The 27,578-nt window shown below is 38.5% G+C and overlaps 1 protein-coding gene across 1 annotated transcript; it reads left to right on the plus strand.

The window, feature by feature from the left end:
* Positions 1–27,578, plus strand: ARMC10 (armadillo repeat containing 10). Its single transcript, XM_090287307.1, has 6 exons — positions 1–249; positions 10,175–10,323; positions 12,912–13,046; positions 19,302–19,478; positions 25,570–25,641; positions 26,502–27,578. Exons 1-6 carry the CDS (start codon positions 111–113, stop codon positions 26,748–26,750), a joined length of 921 nt encoding a protein of 306 aa, XP_090143433.1. The 5' UTR covers positions 1–110; the 3' UTR covers positions 26,751–27,578.

Below are 27,578 nucleotides of genomic sequence, written 5' to 3' on the forward strand. Positions count from 1 at the left end.
CTCAGACTTCCATTTTTCTTCTCGGGCGGTTCAGGTCCAGTTTGGCCGGCTGTGGCGCCCAAGAGCCTCCCGCGCTAGGTCCTGCGCTGTGCCCAGGCTCCAGCGGTAGCATGGGCGGCGCCCGGCACGCGGGCTGGGTGGCGGCGGGCCTGGTTCTCGGGGCCGGCGCCTGCTATTGTATTTACAGGCTGACGCGGGGCCAGCGACGAGGAAGCCAGAAACTTCGGCTGCGACCCTCCCGGTCCGCGGGTGAGGCCAGGGGGAGGCGGGCTGGTGGGCGGGGACTGGGGGTTTCCCAGGGGCAGGTATTGAAGATGCCGCCGGCGCCACTGGCTTTTCTGTGTTCAGAGTGAAAAAAGAAGCCGAGCCTGAGGAGGGAGGGAGGCCCAGAGGCCGAGGGTGTATCGTCCACTTGATGGGAGTAGGGTTCTGAGCCTCTTCCCTGCCTCCACTTCTTTGTTGAAAATCCTGGGATGAAAAATTGCCCAAACTTTCTCTCTCAGTCCGGCGTCACAGCTGAGGATTAGGTTTTTCGGAAGCGTGTTGATTGCCTCTCACGTTAAAGCTACTCCCGGCTTTTGTGCTACCAAAGGGGGTCCCCCGACTGTGGACGGGGTGTTGCAGGGGCCTGTGGCAGTAGAAATTCTGCGTGCAATTGCCTTGGAAGGAAGAGAGGTTGCTGGAGATAGATGTATAATAGATACAGCTATTTCAAAACGTAACTGTTGTCTGCATGAGGATGCCCTCCTGGTAGACAAGTACAGGATTGGGTTTCTGTCCATAAGTTGGTAGGTGCATTTAGGATTCTAACAATTTACTGAATGTTCTGGAGGAATATTTCAGATAATGGAAGCTGTTAGGGAAATAAGTAAAATCTGCCAACCAAGAAACTCCTCTCTGCAAATGGAGAAAAGAACTACTATAAATAGCTTTATTATAGAATAAACATTCAACCAGCTTGCTACACCCATCACAGGCAATCTGGTAATCGTATTTACAAAGACAAAGAATTCTCACCTTTTTATGTACACAGGCAGATGTAACCTATTTCATATTATATACATGTTCTAAAGATGAACAACTTGTCCTTAAGAGGACTTGACAGCAGCATTTGCTACTGGGAAGTGCCTACCTCCCTATATACAATGTAGTTCACCCACTGGTAGTTCGGGTGGCTATTTGTGTTAGCTTTTATCCAGGGGGAAAATAAGACTTTTATTTCTTTATGATAAACAGGTGGTTATAACTTGGGACCAGGTTCCAAGCCTAAACTCAGAGACAAGGAGATCAGCTCTATCTGATCTTCCTTGATGTTTAAGTTTTAAACAGATAATCCCAAAGCCCCTAAGAAAGACTTCATTGGGTTGTAAAGTGACAAGAGGCTTACTTAACTTTTTAAAAGATGTATATTTATGTCAAAGGGACAGATAAAGGAATTACAAGTTTGCTCAAGGAAATGCTGTAAGAAAAGGGAGTGGATGGGGAGGTCTTTTTTTGCACAAGGGAGAAATCCATTTTTTTTTTTAATTTAAGATTTGCATTTATCCTTATTTACAAAGCCTAATTTGTAGTCTTTGTGTCAAAGATGTTTCTTTATAAGCAATTGGTCTGGTGGCCTGCGCTCACATACCTTCTCATACTGATGAAGACAGACAAAGTCTTACTTTTAAACTTAGTTTTACCAGTTTCCAAAATCACTATTACCTTAGGTCAGGCAGCTTACAAAATAAGTTGCTCATAGTCCCTTCTTCCAGAAGCCACACCTTGTCTTTGAAGAAGATTGAGAGATACCCATTTTGTCAGCATCATGCTTAGGTTTTAGAGGGTGATCTTTTCTAAATTGAGATACAATTAACATATAACATTCCTTAGTTTTAGAAGTACAACATAATGATTTGATATACTCTTATGTACATATTGCAAAATGATCACCACACATACATTTTTTTTTCTTGGTATGAGACCTTTTAAGGCTTACTTTTTGTAGCAATTTTCAAGTATATAATAGTGTTAACTATAGTTATCAAGCTGTACATTACATCCCCAGGACTTATTTCTTTTGTAACTGGAAGTTTATGCCTTCACCCATTTTATGAATGGAACTACCACCACTACCTCTAGCAACCACCTGTCTGTTCTCTGTATCTGAGTTTATTTGTTCTTAGATTCTACATGTGAGATACAGTTTGTCCTCCTTTGTCTAGCTTATTTCACTTAGCATAATGTCATCAAGATCAATTCATGTTGTTACTTATGGCAGGATTTCCTTCTTCTGGATGAATAATATTTCATACACACGTGCACACACACATATATATACACACACCACTTTTTCTTTAACCATTTGCCAAGGGACACTTAGGTGGTTTCCATATATTGTAAATAATGAACATGGGGGTGCAGATATCTTTTCAAAGCAGTGATTTTATTTTCTTTAGATAACACCCAGAGTAGAATTGCTGGATTATATGGTAGTATTTTTTTAAAAAATTTTTGAGGATCCTCCATACAGTTTTTCATAGCTGCTGCACCAGTTTATATTTCCACCATCAATGCAAAATGGTTCCCTTTTTTCTACATCCTCACCAACACTTGTTACTTCTTGTCTATTTTGTTGTCTCTTTTAGGTGATAGCTCATTGTGGGTTTTTCTGTTTGTTTGTTTTACCCTCACCTAAGGACACTTTTCCCTTTGCTTTTTAGAGAGAAAGAGAAACATCAATGTGAGACAGAAACATCGATCAGCTTCCTTCTCGTATGCGCCCAAACTGAGGGGCTCAAACCTGCAACCTAGGAATGTGCCCTGACTGGGAATCTAACCCACAACCTTTTGGTCCACAGGACTGTGCTCCAACCAACTGAGCCACACTGGCCAGGGCCTCGTTATGGTTTTGATGTGCTTTTGCTTCGTGGACTTGTTGACCATGTTTGTGTCTTTGGAAAAATACCTATTCAGATTTTTGTTTTGGGGTTTTTTGGGGCCATTGAGTTGCATCAGTTCTTTATATATTTTGGATATTAACCTCTTATCAGATACATGATTTGCAAATATTTTCTCCCATTCCATAAGTTGCCTTTTCATTTTGTTGATGGTTTCCTTTGCTTCGTAGTTTGATATAGTCCCACTTTCACTTTTGTTGCTTTTGCTTTTGGTGTCAAATTCAAAAAAATCATGCCAAAACCTGTGTTAAGAAGCTTACTGCCCATGTTTTCTTCTAGGGGTTTATGGTTTGAGGTCTAACTTTCAAGTCTTTAAGTCCATTTTGAGTTAATTTTTGTGCATGGTGTAAGATAGTCCAGTTTTATTCTTTTGCATATAGCTGTTCTATTTTCCCAACACCACTTATTGAAGAGACTGTCTTTCCCCATTGTATATATCTGGCTCATTTGTCATAAATTAATTGATCATGTATGTGTAAGTTTATGTCTGGAGTCTTTAAGGTTTTCTATATGTCATATGTCATCTGCAGATAGTGACAGTTTTACTTCTTTTCCAATGGGATGCCTTTTATTTTCCTTTTGTAATTGCTTTGGCTAGGACTTCCAATACTGTGTTAACTAAAAGTAGCAAGAGTGGACATCCTTGTCTTGTTGCTGATCTGAGAGGAAAAACCTCTCCATATGATGTTAGCTATGGGCTTGTCATATACGGTCTTTATTATGTTTAGGTACTTACCCTCTATACTTGTTTCTGCATCCATTGAGATGATCAAATGATGTTTCTCCTTTATTTTATTGAAGTGGTATATCACATTGACTGATTTGCAGATGTTGAATCATCCTTGCATCCCTTCAATAAGTTTCAGTTGATCATGATGAACTTCTTAATATATTGTTGAATTCAGTTTGGCTACATTTTGTTGAGATTTTTGCATCTGTTCATCAGAAATACTGTATTGGCCTGTGGCTTTCTTCTCCTGTGGCATTCTTGTAGGTTTTGAAATCAGGGTACTGCTGGCCTCATAAAATAAGGTTGGAAGAGTTTCCCCCATCTTGGTTTCCATTTATTTCTGCTCTAGTCTTTACTTTCTTCCCTCTACTAATGTTCACTTCATTTGTATGTTAAAATTGAAGCCTGCTTCTTAGGTCACAGCTATTAAGATAAGCAAATAGGCCTCTTTCTCTGGGAAAAACTGATTTTAGTCTACTGCCTCGGCTGGGCCCCAGGTTAGCAGAGGCAGTCTGCACAATCCCTTTAGTATTGTCTTTTAATAGCCTTGTGGGTCTTGTCAGTTGCAAGTCCCATTGACTTTCAGAGCTAGATGTTTGGTATAAGGTACCCAGCTCTCAGGTGGAAGACTTAAAAACAAAGGCACAGGGTGTGGCATCCAAGCCCTTCATTTCTCTGAGAGAATCTAGAAGTATGAATTTCCTCCCAGTTGTGGCAAGGGTGAGTTTTATGGTAAGGCTTTGTCTCTGCCTGTTTTGATGTAGTTTTTTCTCATTTGCCCAATATGTAGGAGTCACTCAGTTTCTGGATTTCTTTCAGAGGTCATTGTGGCCTGTGTGTACTACACATTCAGTTTGTCTCCGGGAGGAGGTGACTTCAGGATCTTTTATAACACCATCTTGAACCACAGCCAGGTGATCTTTCTTTGTCTTAAAGTTTAAGAAATTTATAATCCCTATACTGTCAAGACTGAGAGTGTTGAAAACAGTGGAAACAGTCACAATTCATTCAACAACCTAATACCAAAACCTGACAACGATAGCATAAAAAGGCTATAAATCTGTCTCAGTTATAAATGAAAATATAAAAATCTTAAGTAAAATATTAGCAAATCAAATCCTTTAGAGGATTAAAGTAATAATATACCAGGGCCAAATGGATATGAGGAAGATTTATATTGGAAAATATATTAACGTAATGTATTGCACTAATATAGAGTAAAAGCAAAAATACATGATGACCTCATAATACAGCATTTGAAAACTATCATTTCTGGAAAAAAAAATGTCAGCAATTTAGGAATAAATAGAAGGAAATATTCTGAAATTGATGAAGAGCATCCATCAAAAACCAAATCAAACATATTTAGTAGTAAAACACTACTGGTAGTGTCTTTACTAAATTGAAGAACAAGAGAAGGGTGCCTGCTCTCACAACCACTATTCAACATTGTCCTGGAGTCATGGGTTGATTAAAAAAAAAAAAAATGCATAAGTACTAGAAAGGAGACAAAATTATAATTAGTAAGTGACATGATTTACTTGGAAAAATCAAAAAGAATCAACTAAGTAACTTTTAGAAGCATTAAGAGGTAGTAAAGGAACTTGGAGGCAAGAAAAGTATTCCCAGATCAGTAGCTTCTTGTATATAAGCAATTACCAATTTAAAATTTTAATTGACAATATTTTATTTATGATGGCAATAAAAACTTAAAAGGCTAAGAATACATCTAGCAGGAAGCCTATATTAAGATAATTTAAAATGAAAGACATAAGGCTACACAAACAGGAAAGCATATTGTATTTCTGACTGGAATGAATCTGTACCATGACAGTTATCTTGAAATTAATCTTGCTATAATGTTATTTGGTAGTCATTTATCATTTTTGTTGAGAATTGTAACTTCTTCTCAATTTACCTAAGGAAATGGTGACACTGAGTCCAAAATTCTTTCATGGTCTTATTGACACGAAGATAAGTGGATAACTCGGACACCTGTTCACCTAACCTGTGTAGTAGTTTAAAAATTCACCAGTGGAAAAGCTGGGTATTTGATGATCACCATCCTCTGAAGGCTTTAGAGTTCTAGGTTTATTTCTTTACTGAAAAGATAATTCATGGTTTTTATTAAAAATTCAAGAAGAAAGTATAGGGTTTATTTACAAAATTAAATGAGGCTCCTCATTTTACTAGATTAAGAGGAATGTGGTGGTATATGGGCAGGGGGTAGTAACGAACTGGGAGTGAAAAGATCTGGATTCTAGAGCCAGTGTTGTTATCAACTAGCTGTGGGTCCTATTAAAAAAATAACAACTAAAATATTCTAGGCCTTCACAGTATCTGAGGCAGAAAAGTGCTTTGAGGCAGACACTATTAACTCCCGTTGGACAAATGAAGAAACTGAGGTTTAGAGAGGTTAAATCTCTCAGCTAATAAATAGCTTAGCTAGTATTAGAACTAGACAGTCTAGCGCTGTAGCCTTGGCTTACTTTAAACTACCACACTATACCTCTTCCCTTCAAGTGGAAATTTTATGGTTTATCACTTTTCCCTGTAAAATTTTATTTAACCACTTATAAATAATTTACACAATAATTCTAAAACTTTTTTATTGGGTTGTCTAGAAAGTTTGTTTAGTTTTTTCCATAAAATAAAACACATTTTTCATTTTCACCAGTAACTATTGATTAGGGTATTTTGAGTATATCGGTTATCTCCCACTATTGGCTTCTAGCGGGTGGAGGCCAGGGGTGCTGCTAAACATCTTCCAAGGCATAAGACAACCCCACAGCAAAGAAGTATTTGACCAAAATGTCATTAGTACCAAGAAACTGCACAAACCACTTTTGACAGGTTTAATCAGTCACAATACTTATCTATATACTGCACAAATCTTTTTTTTTTTCATTTTTACCTTTCTTGAAATAAAGCCTAATACACCAAAAATGTTAAGTATTTTCTTCCATCTTCAATATTAAAATGGCAGTACAAAAATTCACCATTTTGATAAGTTTTTTAATGCATGCTGATATGACAGCTGTCACAGTAGAACTTAACACAATTGTTTCGAATGAAGTTAAAGACAACTAAGCACTACTAGAGCCATCGTATGGAAAAAACTAAACAAACTTTTTGGTCAACCCAGTAAAAATGGCTTTGTGTGGAAATGTATAAGGAAAAAATAAGATTTTGAAGTCTTGGAAGTATGGCTGAGTTAAATTTATTATATTCCTGTCATATGTATGTGTATAAAATCACACACTTCCAAGTGGCACAGGAACCTTTGGAACTACTTATAGTCTGAGACCAACCCTTTTATTTTAGGAAATGAGAAAACTGAGACTCAAAAAGGCTAAATGACTTGGCCATAGCTTTGTATTTTCACTTCTCTAGTCTCTGCTACTAACTTCTGTGTGACTTGAGGCAAATCCTTAAATGATCTTGGCTTTCTCTTTCTTTGTGTGTAAAATTACAGGTTTGGATGAACCCTAAAATTCTTTCAATTCTAGAAATTTGTGTTTTTGTCATTCTTTTACTCATCTTCTCAAATATTCTTTGGGTGAAACCACTATAAGGTGTAAATGAGTCGATTTATGAGTAAAAACCAGGGCCCAGATATCCTGATAATAAGACCTGGGAGTGAGAATCTGCTAGCTTTTTAGCTTCCATATTTTCCTAATCATTGATTTCTTATTTGGCTTTCTCAGGACATCATATCACTTATTGGTCCCCATAATCTATATTTGTCCCTTTCCCTAATAGTTTTTGCGATTCTTCTTTAAGCAGTAGATTTAATTATTTTAATTAGAGCAGTAAAACATGTTTTTTAACAAATCAGAAAGTACTCATTAGCACAGGGTAGAAAATAAAAGTCATTTTAAATCCCAGCACCCAAAGATAACCACCTATAATAATTTGGTACATTTTTTAAAATATGCTTTATTGATTATGCTGTTACAGTTGTCCCAATTCCTTTTCCTTTTGTTCCCCTCCACCCAGTGACCACCCCTCCCCACAGTTGTCCCCTTCTCCTTAGTCCATGCCCATTGGTTTTGCATATAGTTCTTCTCAACATCTTCCTGTCTACGCCACTCCCTCCTGCTCCTTCTTAATTCCTGTACCATCTCCCTCCCTTTCCCCCCCTTCCCCCTCCTCACTGACCTCCCCCAAAAATGTTCCCCATGCCTATAATTCTTTTTCCACTTTTGTTGTCTACTTAGTCTGCCTTTCTTTCAGTTTCCTAGCTTCTGTTGTTGGTTGTTGTGATACAGTTTTCATTTTAATGTTCATAGTTTTGATCCTCCTAAACAAGTCCCTTTAACATTTCATATAACAGTGGTTTGGATCTGATGAACTTCTTCAGTTTTACTTTGTCCTGGAAGCACTTTCTCTGCCCTTCTATTCTGAATGACAGCTTCGCTGGATAGAGTAATTGTGACTAGTTTTTTGCTTTTCATTACTTTGAATATTTCTTGCCAGTCCCTTCTTGCGTGCAGAGTTTCTTTTGAGAAATCAGCTGATAGTCTTATTGGGACCCCTTTGTACGTAATTCTCTTCTTCTCTCTTACTGCTTTTCAGATTCTCTATCTTTAATTTTTGACATTTTGATTATAATGCGTCTTGGTGTGGTTCTCCCTGGGTCCAGTTTTTTTGGAACTCTCTGTCCCTCCTGGACCTGTAAGTCTTATTTCCTTCCCCAAGTTTGGGAAGTTCTGCTTCATTATTTTTTCACATAATTTTTCAATTTCTAGTTCTTCTTCTTCACCCTCTGGCAACCCTATGATTTGGATGTTGGCCCGCTTATAGCTGTCTCATAGGTTTCTGAGCCTCTCTTCATTTTCCTCACTTTTCGTTTCCTCTTTCTGCACTGGTTGACTGTTTGTTCCTTCCCTATGTTCCGATTTATTGATTTGATCTCTGGTTTTCTTCACCACTAGTTTCATATGTGTTTTCATTCATTTCAGCAGGACTAGCCTTCATTCCTTCCCCATCTTGTTTAAGATCTACTGTTAGGTCTGTAAGCATTCGTATAACCAAAGCTCTGAACTATGCCTTAGAAAGATTTCCTCTCTGCTGCTTCGTTAGATTAGATATTTGCTGGCTGGTCAGCTGCGTCACTGGGATCTCTATCATGATCTGTGCCATCCTGACAGTTTTATGTTCACCTTTGCTTCCTGGGCAGGGCTGTCACACCTTCTATGCTATAGGGGGCAGAGCCCTGTGCAACTGGCACAACCAGGCGACCCTTTTCACCATGCTATGGTGTTTTCTGTGGGGGTGGGGGTCCAAGATGGATTCCTGCCGTTCACTGTCCGCTGAGAGACCAGGAGCCACCTCCTCCATCCCCACCCCCTCTGGGCCTCACAGTCCAAGGCAATGGGGGTCTGCCTTCCCTGGTGTTGGAATCACAAGCTGACAGGTTTGCTCTGCAGCTGGAAGTGCTCCCCAGGTGCTTCTCCCCTCCCCTAAATACAGGTGTTGGTGCTTATTGCCATCTGGCCACCATTACTGCAGGTTCTGCAGCCAGCACAACTTGACTTCTCCACCCCTGCCCATCCGGAGGAGCACCACTTGTTTATAACTTCATACGTTGGACTTCCATGTAGCTTTATTTTCTGGAACTTCTCGTTATTTCTGGTTTTGTGGTAGTTGTATTCCTTAGTTGTGGAAGGAGATGGAGTGTGTCAGTCTAGGCCTCCGTCTTGGCTGGAAGTCCCTGGTGTATATATTTTGAAAGGGAAGTACAGATGTGACATCATATAGTATCTATTTTGTATAACCTCTCTTGTTCCCCACCCCCAGTAGTGTATTGTGGACACATGCACTGTCTGACCTGTAATCGTACTGTTACAAAAATGGTATTTGTTTTTCTTGTGGTGATTTCTGCAGAGGATTTTTTTGAAGGTTAGAACTATAAACTTTAAAAAGTCACTGAGCAGATCTAGCATTTGGGTATTCTAGCATTTACTCAGAATGACAGCTTTTCTTTTGTCAGCACCCCCAGCAGGACAGGACTGTTAGCCGGCATCCCAGTCCTCAGTGCCTTGTTCATACAAACCAAACAAAAATGCCACCCCGGAAACATGACTGGGTTACTCCCCTAACCTTTTCTCCTGCCAGAGGTGCTCTTAAAATAGTGATCAGAAAAGGTCTGCTTAATGCATATGCCGTTCCTATAGTCAAGAGTTTTCATTGGATAGGTGTACCCGATTTTTAAAAGAAACAGAAAATGCAGTTTACATTAAGGGTGTGTGTTATTTGCATGCAGTGTCGTACTAAAATAGCAAGTTACTCATATCTTAATGTCTATAAGCCTCAGTTTCCCACCTGTAAATTGAGAATTACAATAGTATCTTTTTCCCAGGGTTACTTGAAGATTAAAGAGATAAAGCACATAAAGTGCTTAATACTGTGCCTGGCATCAAAGCATCCAATACTGTTTTTAAAATTTTTTAAATCTCACACTGATTTTAGGTGAACTTTAAATAATTTTCTTCTTATGCAGAAGACTTAACCAATGGTTCATATGATGATGTCCTAAATGCTGAACAACTTCAGAAACTCCTTTATCTGCTTGAGTCAACTGAGGATCCTGTCATTATTGAAAGAGCTTTGGTCACTCTGGGTAACAATGCAGCCTTTTCAGCTAACCAGGTAAATGTCCTAGTCTCGATGACAGGCGCTTGTCGTTCTTACACACCAGCAGCAATTGTGACCCTGAGGAGTTAACCTCCCAGAGCCTCAATTTCCTCATCTATACAATGTGACTACTTACACTATAGTGTAATGCTTATTTACTTCTGATGTGATTATTAATAGGTTTCTAGATCCCTGTGAAGTTGATCACAGGTATCACATTCATAATAAGTGTATCTAATTAACGGTTAGCATTGCATCGCCTTTTTACTTATTTATAATTCAGCAGCAGAACATGTAAGTACATGCTTTACAGTAGTAATTTATGAGGATGGTTCTAGTGCAGGTGGTCCCTGGATTGCTCTGACAACCACTAACCAATGTAAACAGCTTCTACAAGTAGAGACTGGACACCAAGACTAAAGAGCTTAATTTGAACGCTTCGTCTCTGCCCCCACCGCGCCCCCATAGAGAAAGAGTAGCAAATTTTTTATTATTTTCATATTATGCCCTTTGTTAACATTGTCATGAATGCAGAATTAATTTGAATTTACACTTTATTTCAGTCCTGTTTTCTCCAGTATGGCAAGGTTTACTATAAAGCTCAAGAAATTTATAATGAAATGTAAAGAATATTTGTGTATTGCTCACATTCTTTCAGTTGCAAGTGACAGAAGTCAGCTTAAATTATTCTATACCATAAAGGGAGAATATTGAGCTCAGTTAACTCGTATGTCCAAGAATAGCACTGGTTTCAGACGCCAAGTGAATACAGTTCAAGGCTTGGAAAGTGCTATCAGCTCTCTTTATTTTCTGTCTGCTTTACCCCTGCTTCTTTTTGTGTATTGGTCTTTGTGTCTCTGGCCACAAAGAGGTTTTCTTCACAGGGATGGAAATAAGCAACTGGTCTCTGAAGGCTTCAATCCTAAAACTCATAATCCAGAAGGTGGAGTTGCCATGCTAGGATCAAGTGCCAACTCCTTGGACCACTTGCTGGGTCAAAGCACCATGGACCATGATTAGTAAGGCCTGACTCACATGAGCACCCTACAGCTAAAACAACAGGGGTGGATGTGAACACAGCTGGCCAGCAGTCCCACCAGGGACTATATTGGATAGAGGAGGTACCATGTCTGCCCCAGTGGAAAGAAGGGTGCCAGGCAAACAAAAACAGAGAATAACTAATCTGTTAGCATGCCTATATTGGGGTATGTCTAATGCCATAATTTTATATCCTTCTGAAACAAACTGTACTCACAGTGAGTCAATAGCCACTGGTGAATGAGTACTTTCTTGGATAATGGGAGTTAGTGCCCCTTATCATTAATTATAGTGCCTTGATCTGCTTTAGCAGTACAAAAAGAAAAAAGAAAAAGAAAAAGGCCTGTTTTCTGGTAACCATGAGTCCTTGGGAAGAACCTGAACCTGAAATTGCAGAGGGAGTTTTTTTCTCTCTCAGTGCTATGCTCCCTTAACAGTAGCCTAAAGGTATTGGGCTGCTGGTAAAAATGACAGTAGTCATTTTCAGCCTATTTTTCCTGTAACAATTGAAGCAATTGTGTCTTTCAGTGTCAGGGCCAAAGGCACATAGTATCATAGTATTGTAATTTATTGTGAGAAATTCCCAAGTTACTTTTCCTTTGAAAATTTGGAAGCAGTTTTTCAGACTCTAATTCTGCCAGATGTTAATAGGTGTTTCTCCCATCCCCTCCCCACTGAAAAATAACCCTCTTTTTGTCTGCAGTTCATAAAAATACAGTTGACTCTTTAACAGTGAAGGTTTAGGAGCACCAACCTCCATGCAGTTGAAAGTCTGCAAATAATTTTTGAAACCCCCAAAACTTGTTGGCCAGAAGCCTTACAAATAACAAAAACAGTTGATTAACATATTCTGTGTTATATGTATTGTATACTGTATTCTTAGAATGAGGTAAGCTAGAGAAAAGAAAATGTCATTATGAGAATAATAAGGGAGAGAAAATGCCTTTATTGAAAAAAATCTGTGTATAATTGTACTTCTGCATTTCCAATCCACGTTCATGATTCATCTGTACTATATTCATTACTCCCCGCTGGGAGCTTCCCAATGCACATGAACATTAATGCATCACAATAAGGAAACTGTTATACCCAAAGTTTCCCACACCTACTTAACCATAAAACCTCACACCCTTTTTAAAATGGAACATTTATTAACATCTTGGGGGATTAGTATTCCAAAGAATACATTTTAGCAAAACACTGCTTTAGTATTCTGAATCATAATACTCGTATAAATTTGCCTGTATAGAGAAATCATATAACTTATTTCAAAGTAAAATAATTGTGTTTGTAAATTGCTTTGAGATCATTACAGTAGCTGTGCAAACCTTGGTATATCACCATGCTGTAGTTTAAATAATTACATATCTTAATTTTATTTTCAATTGATTTTTTTTTTTTACCTGTAATATGGATGGTAAAATTTTTAAAATAGAAATTATAGATGCTATATGAGAAAGGTATTTCCAAAGAATTATTAATTCTTTTTATTTATGTTTGTTGATGTAAAGAAGTTGATGTAGGGGCCGCATATTGAATTTATGGTTCTATTTTTTTTCGCTTAGGTCATTATTCGTGAATTGGGTGGTATTCCAATTGTTGGAAGCAAAATCAGTGATCCCAACTACAGTATTAAAGAGAAGGCTTTAAATGCACTGAGTAACCTGAGCGTGAATGTTGAAAATCAGATCAAGATAAAGGTAAGCTATCTGAAATCACAGATGTATAAGATTTTCTATAAATGGAAGAGAAAATAACAAAAAGGTCAGTAATGAAGTTTTAATAGATTCTCTTTATAACTTTATGGCCAGGAATTACCCTTTCCCCCCCAGCTTTATTGAAATATAATTGTGATAAAACATTGTATTGAGTTTTAAGGTATCCAGAGTGATGATTGGATACATGTATATATTATAGAATGGTTACCACCATAGTGTTAACTAACACCTTCATCATCTCACATAATTACCTTTTATTTTTCCCCTGTGGTGAGAACATTTAAAATCCCTTTTAGCAACTTTTAAGTATACAATACAACATATGAATTGTAGTCACCCTGTTGTACATTAGATCCTCAGAATTTATTCATCTTATAACTAAAAGTTTGTACCCTTTGACCAGCATCTCCTCATTTCTCCAATCCCCAGCTCCTGGCAACCACCATGCTACTCTTTTTCTATAAATTAGGTTTTTTAGATTCTGTATATACGTGAGATCATTTGGTATTTGTCTTTTTCTGTTTGACTTATTTCACTTAGTATAATGTCCATTTTGTTCCAAATGGTAAGATCTCTTTCTCTTTAATGGCTGAATACTCTTCCATTTTGTATATCACATCTGCTTTATCCATTTGTCAACAGACATTTAGTTTGTTTCTATGTCTTGGCTATTGTGAATAATACTACAGTGAATGTAGAGGTCCAGCTATCTCCTTGAGATTGTGTTTGGTTTCCTTCAGATAAAATACCCAAAAGTGGAATTGTTGCATCATATGGTAGTTCTATTTTTAATTGTTTGAGGAATCTCCATACTGTTTTCTGTCGTCACTATACCGGTTTACATTCCCACCAACAGTACACACGGTTCGTTTTTCTCCACATCCTCATGAACACTTCTTAACTCTTGTCTTTTTTTTTTTTTAATTAATTAATTTGTTTGTTTGTTTATTTTTAGAGAGAGGGGAAGGGAGAAAGAGAGGGAGAGAAACATCACTGTGTGGTTGCCTCTCACTCACGCCCCCAACCGGGGACCTGACATGCAACCTAGTCATGTGCCCTGACTGGAAATCAAACCAGCAACACTTGGTTCGCAGGCTGACACTCAATCCACTGAGCCACAGCAGCCAGGTTGTCTTTTTGATAATAGCCATTCTACCAGGTGTGAGGTGATATCTCATTGTGCTTTTGATTTGCATTTCCATGATGATTAGTGATATTGAGCATCTTTTCATGAACCCGTTCACCATTTGTATTTCCTCTTTGGCAGAATATTTAACAGGTCCTCTGCCCATTTTTTAATGGGAAAAATAAGGCAGAGGAGGGAGGGATATGAACCAGCCAATAAGAGGTGCAATTTAATCCAGGTGTGGTAAAGGAATCAAGCCAGAGGCAGAAAGATACAACAAATAAGGAAATTATGTTAATCCAACATTTATTGAGCTCCTGATCTGTGGTACAGAATTTAAAAATGAATGTGATTAATATCTTTTTAAGACAGCTAGAATCACTCAGAACCATAAGAAATTAAGTCGAATGAAAGTCTGACAGCTACAAAACTAAAGAAACCACATCCATCCAGAAGGGTAGGAGATGCGGAACTGGTCCCCACACAAAGGCCCCCAGACCACGGTTCCAGTACCAGGAAGATAAGACCCCATAACTTCTAGCTGTAAAAATCAGTGGGATTTGAGTCAGTGAAAAAAAACTACTGGACTCCCTGGCAGTTCCTCTTAAAGGGCCTGTGCTGAACTTACTCAGATGCATACCCTCTGAGCTCAAGCACCACCAAGGTAACAGCTTGAAAGGCACCAGTGGCTTAGAGGGAGAAACTAAAGTGTCTAACATCAGGGTGAGAGCTGGGGGACAGCTTTCTCCCAGACAGAAAGGTGGGCAGAGGACATTGTGCCTTTTCTGAGCCCTTCCCCGACAGAGCCACAGAACAGGCAGGTGGGAGCCATATCTAAGATTCCATCAACCTGGCTTATGCTGTTTGCCCTGCCCTGGCATTTACCTGAGGTTCTGCCCCACCCAATTTACGAGCCTGCCCCCAGCCCTCTTACCTCTAGCTAAGCAGCCCTAGGCTGGGCACTAGCAGCAGCCAGCTTTCAATCATATTTGGCTCTGCATGGGAACCTCCAAGCCTAGCACAAGTAGCAGCCATCTGCAGATTGCTTTGTAGCTCATGCTGGGTGGCCCGGGGTGGAAGATAGGTGGTACCTGAATCTGACCTGCACCACCTGGGAGACCCAAGAGTCTGTTTACACAGTAGACAGCTACAGACACATGAGTACAACCACCCTGCCCCCTGCAGAGCTGATCCTCCATGAGGGTAGAGGTTGATGGTCAGTGGTCACAGCCAGTCCTTGCAGCTGACTGGCCTGGGTAAATCCCTCCTATAGACCTTCTGACAGCAGTCAAGGCTCAACTACAAGAGGAGGGTGTACTCAGCCCACACGAAGGGCGCACCTCAAGTACCCAGCTTGGGTGATAGGGGAGGCTGTACTACTAGACCCTACAGGCCATGCTACCAAGACAAGGAGTCATAGCAGCTCTCCCTGATTCACAGAAACAAACACAGGAGGCTGCCAAAATGAGGAGACAAAGAAATATGGCCCAAATGAAAGAACAGATCAAAACTCCCCAAAAAGAACTAAACAAAATGGAGATAAGCAGTAAGTGAGATGCAGATTCCAAAATACTGGTTATAAGGATGCTCAAGGAACTCAGTGAGTAATTCAGCATAAAAAGAGCCAGGCAGAAATGAAGGATATACTAATGGAAGTGAACAATTGAGAGGGAATCAACAATAGAGTGGATGAAGCTGAGAATTAAATCAATGATATGGAACATAAGGGAACAAGAAACAACCAAGCAGAGCAACAAGACAACAAAGGAATCAAAAAAATAAAGATAGTGTAAGGAGTCTCAGGTACAACTACAAGCATAGCAACATTCTGGCATCATAGTGGTGCCAGAAGGAGTAGACAGAGCAAGAAATAGGAAATGTATTTGAAAAAATAAAGACTTCCCTGATTTGGTGAAGGAAATAACATGCAAGTCCAAGAAGCACAGAGAGGCCCAAACATGATGGACGCAAACAGGTCTACCCCAAGACACATCATAATTAAAATGCCAGAGGTTAAAGATAAAGAGAGAATCTTAAAAGCAACTGGAGAAAAGCAGTTAGTTACCTACAGGGGAATTCCCATAAGGCTGTCAGCAATTTCTTAAAGGAAACTTTCCAGGCTAGAAGGGATTGGCAAGAAATATTCAAAGTCATAAAAAGCAGGGACCTACAGCCAAGATTGCTCTACCAAGCAAAGACATCATTTAGAATGGAGGGGCAGATAAAGAGCTTCCTAGAGAAGAAAAAACCAAAGGAGTTCATCATCATCAAAGCATTGTGGTAAAGGGACTTATTTAAGAAAAAGAAGATCAAAACTTAATAAATATAATAAAGTGGCAATAAACACATACCTGTCAACAATTGAATCTAAAAAACAAAATTAACCAACAAGAACTACAGAGACAGGTTCCCTTCCTTTCCCTCTTAGAGTGTTTGGATGGCTGCCAGATGGATGGGAAGTTTTGGGGAGTGGGTGAAGAGGTGAGCGGATTAAGAAGTACAAATTTGTAGTTAACAGAATAGCCATGGGGATGTAAAGTACAATATAGGACATGGAATAGCCAAAGAACTTATACCTTGTCTGTCCAGAAAAGTCCAGCCATTATTTATATAACAAGAACAGTTTGCTTGACATTGATGTAACCTGGCAGCCCAGGAGAGAGGACTGGAATGCACATGCATGACCAATGATGACCTCAGTGCACTAGTCTTTCGGGGCAGTAAGACATGATTGAGTGAGCGTGTGTACTGTGTGGCTGTTGCATTCAAAATGACTCAGCAAGTAGAGCAACACATGTATCAAATTTTGCATTAAGCTTGAACATTCCTCTGTGGAAACTATTTGGATGATTCAGAAGGCCGAAGCTATGGGCAACTGGTAATTGGCAGTTTCATCATGACAACGTGCCTGCTCATGTGTCATATTTCATGCAGAGCTTTTTAGCAAAACGTCAAATCACCTAGGTGACTCAGCCCCACTACAGCCCAGACTTGGCACCCTGCAACTTACGGCTTTTCCCAAAACTAAAATCACCTTTAAAAGGGAAAAGATTGCAGATCACTGATGAGATTCCTGAAAATATGGTAGGGCATCTGGTGGCGATTGGGAAAATAGTGAGGTCCTGAGGTGTACCTACTTTGAAAGGGACAGAGGTGTCATTGTCATATGTACAGTGTTCTTGTATCTTGTATATTCTTCAATAAATGTCTCTTTTTCATATTACATGGCTGGATACCTTCTGGATAGACCTCGTACACATGACCCATGGACATGAATGAAGGTGGGGGTATTGCCTGAAGGGAGTGGGGGTGGGTGGGCAAAAGGGGAAAAAATGGGACAATTGTAACAGCACAATCAATAAGATATTTAAAAATAAAGAAACTCAAAATGTAGAAAAAAGCTAGAAGGAATAAGGCAAGCTCATAGGTGATTGTAATCAACACAGAACATAATGAATTTCTTTAAGGAAAAATATAAGTAAAAACATCATTGAGTACATAGAAAGGGGAGAACTCATCAAAAAGTTTATAAAAGGTGGAGTACAACCTGGCTCTTAAGGTCTAAGTTTTCTACAGGTAGTGTTGGGGAAGAAGGAATTACAAGACAAAAGACAGGTAAAGTGTGCACATGATCAAGAATAACTGAACTGACCAATTTGGTAATCTTGTTGCTAGAATTGAAATGGTGAAAGATTCAGAGATAATAGGGATGTAAATGCCCAATACATTTTAGGAAATGCTTTGAAAGACATCGTCATAAAAAATATGATTTATAAAGAACTAAGGTAATGCCTTTTTTTTTTTTGTAAGGATGTATGTGTAATGAAATTATGATTCAAGAGAGGTAGTTGACTTGTAAACATCATTTAGATCTTGAAACCAGATTAAAAATTGAATCTCTCTTCGCTTTACTACCATTGCTTTAGTTTCTGTGGTAACATATAAACATCTGGACATTTTTTTAAAGTTAATGTTGGCTTATGGGACAATTTGTAATTCCTTAGCATTTTATATTAGGAATTTTCTTACCAGTTAGAACTTTGGGTAGAGTTCAGATTTAGTTGGGTGAATACCAGTTACCTGTGAGACATCATTTTTCCAAAGTGGAATGACCATGGCCAGACATAGAAAATAGAGTTCAAAAAACTTCACATCACACTGGGTTTAGTTCTATCATGTGTAAAATAGGAGTACTGTTGGTATTGCATTACTTTTTGCTAGTGATGGTTAACAGTATCATGAAGGAGGTCATACATGTACCCTTAGATATATATGTACCTTGGACCAAATATAGTTTTGCTTCCACTTATTTCTTATAGGACTAATTCTAAAACAAAATTCTATTTTACTTTCCCCTCCCACCTTCTTCTAACTTGATGTACCTCCACGCTTCTACTGTTAAGGTACTTGCCATGTGGCTTCACACATGTTACTTCTTAATTCTGGTGTGCTCAGAGCAGTTGATGCAGAAAGGTAGACTGCATCGGGAAGCTCCCAACAAGTGAGAGGCCACTGGTGTTGAGAATTGCTCCTACACCATCCCACTTATACTGGGTGGGGCAGGGGATACAAGCACCTGGCAGACTTTAAAGTTCTCTTCTGTAAAATATTCATAGTAATACCTGCCTCATTAGAGTTGTTTACAGATTAAGTGAGGTATGCCTGTAAAATGCTCAGCACAGTTCCTGGCATTAACAAAGGCAACTCTAAAAAAGTCATCAAACTCTGAGAATTGGAAGAAATGTCTTTTTGACCTGATTGGGTGGCTCAGTTGGTTGGGGTGTCTTCCTATACACCAAAAGGTTGCAGGTTCGATTCCCAGTCAGGGCATGTACCTAGGTTGCGGGTTTGACCCATGGATGGGGTGCGTAAGGAGGCAGCAGATGGATGTTTCTCTCACGTTGATGTTTCTCTCTCCCTTCCCCTCTCTAAAATCAATAAACATATTCTTAGATGAGGTTTTAAAAAACAAAAGAAAAGCAAAGAAATGTCTTTTCTGAGGACCCAGTCTCTTCCTGAACAGTCACCCTATTCTACTGTGCAGAAAAGTTACTGTTCAATAGAAAAATTTTGGAGATTCTAAGATGCTTTCTTCTTTTCCCCACCTCCAGGTGTATGTCAGTCAAGTCTGCGAGGATGTCCTCTCTGGTCCCTTGAACTCCCCCATGCAGCTTGCAGGACTGAGATTGTTAACAAACATGACAGTTACCAATGACCACCAACACCTGCTTAACAGTTACATCACAGACCTGTTCCAAGTGTTGCTTACAGGAAATGGAAGCACCAAGGTATGAAAGAATTGGTTATTACTTGAAGTAGTAAGAGCTATTGCATCAAGCTTATAAGATTGGAATTGAATTTACATCTCCCTCAAAAAAGAAAGTTTAGTTAAAATTTATTAAAAACCCTTACATAGGCCCATGGAGGTAAATTATTTTTATCCCCTAATATTGAATTTCAAAGTTAACTTATGAAAATAATATATTTTGCTTATCAATAGATTATTTGGTTTTCTGCACATCAGTTTACCTTTTATTAAAGGTAGCTAGTTTCCCACCCCCATCAGAAAGGAGTCTTCAAATGATAGTGCTGGTTAATTGACTTTTGGCTTACCTTAGGGTTAAAAAAACTTTTTTTTTTTTTTTGATTCAGCCATTATTGGTTGAAAAATCTTTCTAAAACTGCTCTTTAAGTTCTAGTAATGGATGCTTCACTTTAACCTGTTATGTGGACTTAGGAGCAATAGATTGAGCTGAATTAAGTAGGATCTCAGGAGATACCCTATAAAAGTTACTTGAGTAACCTATTAGTGTGCATTCTTATCAAGTGCCATTTTTCAAGAAATAGCATAAAAACAGAAGGTAGACTAATCAAAGCTTCTGATTAGTTGGGTTGATCCATCAGTGTTTTACTATATTGGTCTCTGTTTTTTGGCACAGTTGACAGAAAAATGCACAAGCATTTAGAAAAACCAAATGCGAAGCCCAACTCCAAATACTCCATGTCACTGAAGTTACTTCTGAGGTTATCAAATTGTGATTACAGTAGAGCCTCATTATAGTCCTTTTAAAAAATGTTCTGGGATGTTTCTATATGGGTTTTTAATATTTGCGGCTGCCAAACTTATTTGGATGTACCTAAAGGCATTCAAAATTCATGTAATAATCATATTAGTAATATTTTAACAATATTGCACCACCCATAGGCAATTTCCAAAATGCCTGCACCTATCACCATCTCTCTCTCCAGGGACCAAGGAAACTTCCAGCCCCTGGGGGTCCATGGAGATGTCCCTCTACCCCATGCCCTTGCAGCTGTAGGAAAAATTTATCCTCTGCATCTCTCTGCAGCTGCCCTACCCAAAACCTCAGAGGAACACTGGCAAGTCTGGCCTTGGGGCTGTAGAGTCTCAGACTTGGTCTATGTTTTAATATATTTTATGACTTTTTAAAAGGTGACTCACACTACAATAATATGTTATATTTCTGTTTTGTTTTTCCATTACATTGCCTAGTATAATATTTCTGGGATAGAAAATTTGCTTTTTTAGTCTGTCTGGGAAACTAACCACCAATTATAATGTTTCTCCATTAAAAAAATGAATTTGAAATTCCAACCTACAAATGAACTTCTTTTTTAAAGATTTTATTTATTTTTTAGAGACAGGGGAAGAGAGGGAGAGGAACCTCGATGTGTGAGAGAAACATCAATTGGTAGCCTCTTGCGCACCCCAACTGGGGACCTGGCCTGCAACCCAAGCACGTGCCCTGACTGGGAATTGAACCTGCAAGCTTTGGTTTGCAAGCCGGCACTCAGTCCACTGAGCCACACCAGCCAGGACTGAACTCTTTGATAGTAATCCATTTGTAAGGGGGAAAATGTATCCATTGTATATATTTTCTTAGTAAATAACCACCAAAATAGCTTTTGATAAATTTTTTTTAATCTTCACTCGAGAAAAAAAAAATTTTTTTTTAAATTAAGTTTAGAGAAAGAGGAAGGGAGAGAGAGAGAAAGGAACATAGATGTGAGAGAGAAACATCGATCAGTTGCCTCCCATATGTGCCCAGACTGGGATTGAACTCTCAACCTAGGTTTGTGCTCTGACCAGGAATCAAACCTATAACCTTTTGGTGCACAGGATGATGCTCCAACCAACTGAGCCATCCTGCCCAGGCTTAAGTCTTATTTTTAATAAGTGATCTCACTGTACGTACTATAATAACCTTTCAAGTACTGAAACTAAATAAAAATAGTGGATGTTTAGCATAAATTAACAGTGGTTTGCTACATCTAGCAGAAGAAAACTAATGGCTTAAAAGAAATGTCCTAGAGCCACAACAAGATGGCACATGTGATGAGAGACAGACAATGTGGTTTCAAACCGAAATACATATATAGCTGTTTAACCTGTAGTTGTACTCTTAACTTTATGGGTTGTTGTTTTTTTTTTTTTTTTTTTTTCATGTTTAACTCTCTTCTACAGAACATGTCAACATCGGGTTTTAGTTCAGGACACTATATAGCTATTGCTGTTACTATTTCCTGGTTATAAACCTGCCCTCCTTCACTCCTGGTGGGCCTTTTAGATTCTGTTGACTTCATCTAGGCTATTTCATGGGTTGAGGTTCTCCTATTTTAGAATTCTTGTCCCTGTTTTCTTTTTCACAATTTCATTGACATTGGAGACAAGTGTTTATTCCTACTCATTCTTGATGTTGCTGGCAGACAGTCAGGCCAGACCAGATCTCCAGGGAGCACACTAAAGAAAGGTCAGAAGTCGTCTTGATCTTTTAAGTTAAGAGGCTGTAATTTCATAAAGGATGTCTATTTGAAAAACATGATCTCTGCACATGCAAGAAACTGTTTCCCATGGTTTCCATCTGGGAAGTGCAATGGGCAAATAGGATGGTGGCTTTTATTTTTACTTTGTTCCCCTCTGCACTCTTTGAAATTTATCATGATCATTTAATTTTACTAAAAATTTTTAAGAAAATTAAGTTTAATGTCAATATTTCATGCAGTTTTCCACAGGAAAAAGTATAATAGTTGATGAAAAAAATAAAATTAAGCAATGCCATACATTCTCCTCCTCTATTAACAAATTAGTATGTACAACATGATCAAAGGAATATATGAGTATATAGGACAGGTACATAAAGACTAGAGAAAAATATCAAAACTTAAGTGATCATTTCTGGTCATGGAAATATAAATTTCCTTTTCCTTTGTGCTTTGCTGTTTTTCTTTTTTTCTTTAAATATTCCCTAGTAACCATATAATGCCATTGTAATCAAACAAAGTTATAAAATAAACATCTAGGTTCCTTCCCAGAGCTACTGTAGAGCACATTTGTCACCATTTCCTGCCTTCAGAATCCCCTCCCTGCTCCTCACTATAATTTCAAGTATATTTCAAGTATATTGTAGAAACTATAGTTTTGTCTGACCTTTGTCTTTAAAGTAGGAATTCTATTTGAATTTATTATGAAGTTTTCAGTTATAAGTGATAAGAATGTTAATATTTTAGCTACTTGGCTATAGGTTAACATTTGTTTCTGATTATTTCTATCACTGCCTATTTAAAATGATTGTAAAACATTTTTCACATAAAAAAGGTGAGCTCAAAAATTTGTTATAACCTACTAAGAAAAAAGGCCATATTGTTATTTATTTAACCTCAATAACCAAACTGTTTTAAAATTTTCATACTTTAAATAGAAATAAACTGAGCTTTGACAGATTCCTTTTTTGTTCCAAAGATCATATTTTACATAATAAAGTTGATTTATGTAACACATGTTAAGCCTACTATGTGTTAGGTATGCATGTAGGTGGGGGTGGATAGTGAAGACATTCACAGTATTCTCCCTAGCTTCCTAACAAAGTATTGAAAAAATAAGGTTTAAATAACACTGCTGTGTCTTCTGTTTGTTTGTTGTGATTTTATTTTATTTTTTTTAGTATATTTTATTATGTTGTTACAGTAGTCCCAATTTCTTTTCCCTTTGCTCCTCTCTTCCCAGTACCCCCCCTTCCCTCCTGCACTCCCATCCCCCTTAGTTCATGTCCATAGGTCGTGCATATAAGTTCTTTGGCTTCACCCTTTCCTATATTATTCTTCACTGTCCCCTATTTTGTACCAACCAATTATGCTTCTTAGTCCCTGCACCATTTCCCCATTTCTCCCCCTCCCCCCTCCCAGCTGATAATCCTCCAAATGACCCCCATACCTGTGATTCTGTTTCTGTTCTAGTTGTTTGCTTAGTTATTTTCATTTTTGTTTTTTAGATTAAGTTGTTGATAGTTGTGAGTTTGTTGTCATTTTAATGTTCATAGTGTTGATCTTTCTTTTATAACTTATTGTTTGTTTATTTATTTATTTTTAGAGAGAGGGGAAAGGAGAAAGAGAGGGAGAGAAACATAACTGTGTGGTTGCCTCTCACTTGCGCCCCCAACTGGGGACCTGATGTGCAACCTAGTCATGTGCCCTGACTGGGAATCGAACCAGCGACGCTTGGCTCGCAGGCCGACACTCAATCCACTGAGTGATCTTCTTTTTCTTAAATAAGTCCCTTTAACATTTCATATAATAAGGGCTTGGTGATGATGAACTCCTTTAGCTTTACCTTGTATGGGAAGAACTTTATCTACCCTTCCATTCTAAATGATAGCTTTGCTGGATAGAGTAATCTTGGTTGTAGGTCCTTGCTTTTCATCACACTGAATACTTGTTGCCAGTCCCTTCTTGCCTACAAAGTTTCTTTTGAGAAACCAGTTGATAGTCTTATAGGCACCCCTTTTAGGTAACTCTCTGCTTTTCTCTTGCTGCTTTTCAGATTCTCTTTATCTTGAACCTTTGGCATTTTAATTATGATGTGTCTTGGTGTGGTCCTCTTTGGGTGTAGCTTGTTTGTGACTCTCTGGGCTTCCTGGATTTGTATGTCTTACTTCCTTCACCAAATTTGGGAAGTTTTCCTTCATTATTTTTTCATATAAGCTTTCGATTTCTTGCTCTTCCTCTTCTCCTTCTGGCACCCCTATGATTTGGATATTGGCATGTTTAAAGTTGTCCCAGAGCCTCTCCTCATTTTTTTCAATTCTTGTTTCTTCATTTTGTACTGGTTTACTGTTTTTTTCTTCCTTATATTCCAAATCATTGATTTGAATCCTGGTTTCCTTCTCTTCACCATTGGTTTTATGTGGACTTTCCTTCATTTCATTTAGCATAGCCTTCACTTCTTCCCTTATGCGTTTGCCTTACATAAGGATATCTGTCAAGTCTGTGAGCATCTTTACCACCAGTGTTTTGAACTCTGCATCTGTTAGGTTGGCTATCTCCTTATTGCTTTGTTCTCCCACTGGAATCTTGATCCATTCCCTCTTTTGGGCCATACTTCTCTGTCTCCTCATCTTGGCAGGCTCCTGTATTTGTTTGCCCTCTGTGTCTTAGGTAGAGCTGTCACACACTTTATGTTGTAAGGGGTGGAGTCTTAGGTATTCGTCAGTATGGGCGATGCGTTTCACCACGTTGTGATGCTGTATGTAAGGGAGGGGTCTGAGAGGGAACAATGCCACTTGCTCAGCCCTCGCCCTTCTCCAGGCACTTCTCCCACTTCCATATGGGGCTGGCGCCTCTCTAGCAGTTGCCCTGGCTGTTGTTCCCAAAGTGGGTAGGTCTGTGGACATTCTAGGGCCATGGGGACCCTTTAAACAAGCAGACTCTGCTGAGAGACTTGTAGTTTCTGCCTCTGCCCCAACCCCCACTGATTTGCACAGTCAGAAGCAATGACGTTTTATTGTCCCCAGTGCTAGAACCATGAGCTGTGCAGTCTGGTCTGGTGCTGGGAGTGCTCCCCAGGTGTCTTTCTTGACTTTTTAAAATGTTTGTGCTATCTGCTGGCCTGCCGCTGCCGCCGCCACCACACTGCATCCTTTCTACCCCGGCTTCACCCCTCCTACCTGTCTGGATGAGTATTTCTTCTTTATATCTTTGTTGGACTTCCATGCAGCTTGATTTTCTGAAACTTCTGGTTGTCTCTAGTTTTGAGGTAGTTGTATTCCTTCTTAGTTGTGGAGGGAGACGCAGCATGTCTCTCTAGGCCTCCATCTTGGCCAGAAGTTGCCCTTTTTTGCTGTGTCTTATTTGCTCTAAAACCAGTGCCATGTGTTGGGAGGGAGGGAGGAGGGGAGCAAGCCAGCCAGCCAGCCTAGGAGCCCTTTCATGTAACATGAATTAGAAAGCCTCCATGGAGTAAGAGAATTTGAGCCAGACCTTGAAGCAAAGGCAGAACTTTAAAATGTGACATGGTGAGAGGACAGGGAGGGGAAATTTCATGCTAGCTGGGTCTGAAGTAAACCATTATTATTCTTATTTCAGGTTCAAGTTTTGAAACTGCTATTGAATTTGTCTGAAAATCCAGCCATGACAGAAGGACTACTGGGTGCCAAAGTAAATAGCTTAAAAATTTGTTTTGTAAATATTAAATATATAGATTTATCACTTTTAAAATGTTAAGAGATTATCTCTGAGGAGCAATACTATGTTGATTTTCTTTTTGTTCTTTTTACCTACATGAATTTCCTAAAATTTTTGTAATGTGCATATTTTACTTTTAAAAATAGTTTTTGAAAAGGTCTCCCTAGCAAAAAAATATAGTAATTTTTCTGTCTCTACCCAATTTGGGTTACACTTATCTCATCATATCCTTCACACTTGATTTGTTTATGTTCACATGTGTCTTATTATCTGCTGAAACACTAGTATTTATTGAGCCCTAGTATGTGCCAGGTGCTGGGCCCAGTGCCAAGATATTGCAGTCAGTACAGATGACATGGTGCTTATCCTCATGGAGCTTACACAAGAATATGTAACAAATGAATAAGATTACTAAGACGAGTGTTCTGAAGGAAGCAAAGGTGTTGCAGAGCTAGAATGACCTCTACCCCTGTAGAGAAGAGACCCTGTTGTATTCATCTGCTCATCCCTTGCAGGGTATGTAGTAAATGTTTGACTGGTGAATTGACTTCCCATGAAGCCTGTATGATGGGTCTTAAAAATGAAAATGGGTGATTTTCCAAATGATTATATTCTAGGATTCTAAGGAAATAGTTTTTTTCAGGTAAAACATGAAACCTCTTTCCCATTAGTATACAGTGTGGGGTTACATAAGATTTTACATTTAAGTTACATAATCTTAGGGATAATTTTCTATGACAAGATTTTTAAAATGTATTTAACAGTTTTAAAATGTGAAAATAAACATGAAAATGTTTTCATGTATTATTGAAATATACTGTTTCATATTTTAGGTGGATTCATCATTCCTTTCCCTTTATGATGGCCACGTGGCAAAGGAAATTCTTCTTCGAGTTCTTACACTATTTCAGAACATAAATAACTGCCGCAAAAAGGAAGGCCATTTAGCTAAGCCTGCTTTCGCTAAAGGGTCATTGTTCTTCCTTTTATATGGAGAAGAATGTGCCCAAAAAATGAGAGTATTAGTTAATCACCATGATGCGGAGGTGAAGGAAAAGGTAACAATAATACCCAAGTCCTAACTATTAGGTCATATTTCTCCGAAGAGTAATGCAGTCTAGAAGTAATGCATGTAATCTTCTTTTTCATCTTTACAAAGGGATTCTTTCAGCCACTGAATTTAAACAGTAAATATAAGATTTATCATTTACACAGTAAAACAGCTTGTTCTAAAACATTTTCTTTTTTGCTATTTGCTGAGCTACTTCAGTTATTTCCTTGACATGGCGTGACCTTTTTATATGTAAGCTACTCTTCTGTTTGCTGTGATTTGTAGTTACTCATCTGAGAAGAGCATTATTAGTACATGAGATTGTTTCAGAACTGCCATACAAATGACCTTGTTCTTTTTAGTAGCAATGAGATCCAAAGCTCTTGAATCTACCTGACAGCTTAGCCATATTGCTGTCAAAAGTCTATTCCAATCATTAACTATCCTAGTCAATGAAGATCGTAAGCTTTTAGGAGAAATGTTTCCTAGCACTCACCCACTCCCATTCAATGTGCCAGCATATAAAGATGCTGTGTATAAAATACTGGGAACAATCAAAATGTCCACCTATATAGGCAACTGGTTTAATCAGTTATCTAGTCTTAAAAGAATTAAGCAGGCCTAAATATGTTGATGTGGAAAGACACCCATGAAATGTGGATGTGTTTTTTAAATGAAAAGTATGTGTACATATGGACAGCACACTTCTAGAATGATACCCAAACTCCTGGAAGTGGTATTTTGGAGTAAGGAAATGACTTTTCTATGTACACCTTCTGTCGTATGAATTTTTTACTGTCGCATAACTTATATAATAATTTTTTAAATAAAAAGGAAAAACAAAGTTGTTTTCTGTTAA

The sequence above is a fragment of the Furipterus horrens genome, unplaced genomic scaffold (genome assembly GCF_987537825.1).
Source record: "Furipterus horrens unplaced genomic scaffold, mFurHor1.1.pri manual_scaffold_9, whole genome shotgun sequence".
NCBI lineage: Eukaryota > Metazoa > Chordata > Mammalia > Chiroptera > Furipteridae > Furipterus > Furipterus horrens.

Coding starts and splice junctions, on each gene's coding strand:
- ARMC10 (XM_090287307.1), top strand. CDS start 111: ATGGGCGGCGCCCGGCACGCGGGCTGGGTGGCGGCGGGCCTGGTTCTC. Junction 250..10,174: donor GCGACCCTCCCGGTCCGCGG/GTGAGGCCAGGG, acceptor CTTCTTATGCAG/AAGACTTAACCAATGGTTCA. Junction 13,047..19,301: donor AAAATCAGATCAAGATAAAG/GTAAGCTATCTG, acceptor CCCCACCTCCAG/GTGTATGTCAGTCAAGTCTG.